The following is a 1,026-nucleotide window of genomic DNA, read 5'->3' on the forward strand; positions in this document are numbered from 1 at the left end:
TCTCTCTCTCTCTCTCAGATCCAAAAAGGCCGCCATGACGTTCAGCATGCCTCAGCCGGTCCACGATCCCATAGTGAGTCATTATGACTCCGATGAAGAGGAGGAGACGGCGCCCATGTCGTACGACGAGAAGCGTCAGCTCAGCCTCGACATCAACAAGCTGCCCGGCGAGAAGCTGGGCCGCGTCGTTTACATCATCCAGTCCCGCGAGCCGTCGCTCCGAGACACCAACCCGGAGGAGATCGAGATAGACTTTGAGACGCTGAAGCCTTCAACGCTGCGGGAGCTGGAGAGATACGTCATGACGTGTCTGAGGAAGAAACCTCGAAAGCCATACGGTTAGTAGGATGAAGAGACGAGATCATAAAATCAATGAGTGAAACACTTTTTATCTTAGAGGTTTGTGCCTGTTTGATGTAAAACTGAAATCAACATAAAATACAGATTTTATTAATTATTGAGGAGAAAACAATCGAAGTGTTGCAGTGAAGTCTTTGATGATGAAGTACAGAACATCTTACTGACTTTGTTACTGCTCTGTTTGTGTGCAGCAAGTAAAAACAACATTGCTGGCAAGTCCCGAGAAGAGCTCGCTCTGGAGAAACAAATGGAGCTGGAGAGGAGGCTGATGGACGTCAGCGGTCAACTCAACTCTGGAAAGAAACCTCCGAAGACCAAACGTAAGTCCTCGATACTGCAGAACGGCTGAATGTTTTAAATATAAAAGGATTTACTTTTTATTACAAGCTCTAGTTTTCACAGTTTTTATGCTTCATCAATAAAAAAGTAAAAGATAAAATATTTTAATAAGATATTTATATAAACTCAAACTTCATACGTTGTCTTTCTGTCGTCTGTTAAGATTAAATGTTTTAAGTGACGTTGGCTGAAGAGCTGAACATGTTTTTGATTGTTTTTGTTTTCTGCAGCAGAGAAACCTGCAACAGAGCAGAACACTCAGCCGTCCCGTCTCAGTGCCAGCAGCTCCTCCTCAGACTCCTCCTCTTCATCCTCCTCTTCCTCATC

General features: G+C 44.3%; 1 protein-coding gene across 1 annotated transcript in view; it reads left to right on the forward strand.

Moving 5' to 3' along the window:
* Window positions 1–1,026, forward strand: part of brd2a (bromodomain containing 2a) — a gene marked incomplete at both ends in the record, with an annotated part of 2,603 nt that extends 1,577 nt beyond the window's left edge. The window contains 3 exon segments of the mRNA XM_035681649.1: window positions 19–338; window positions 552–680; window positions 930–1,026. Coding sequence (XP_035537542.1) covers window positions 19–338; window positions 552–680; window positions 930–1,026 — 546 coding nt within the window.

This window comes from Morone saxatilis, unplaced genomic scaffold, assembly GCF_004916995.1.
Source record: "Morone saxatilis isolate NCDOM2014 unplaced genomic scaffold, NCSU_SB_2.0 Contig9, whole genome shotgun sequence".
NCBI classification, from domain to species: domain Eukaryota; kingdom Metazoa; phylum Chordata; class Actinopteri; family Moronidae; genus Morone; species Morone saxatilis.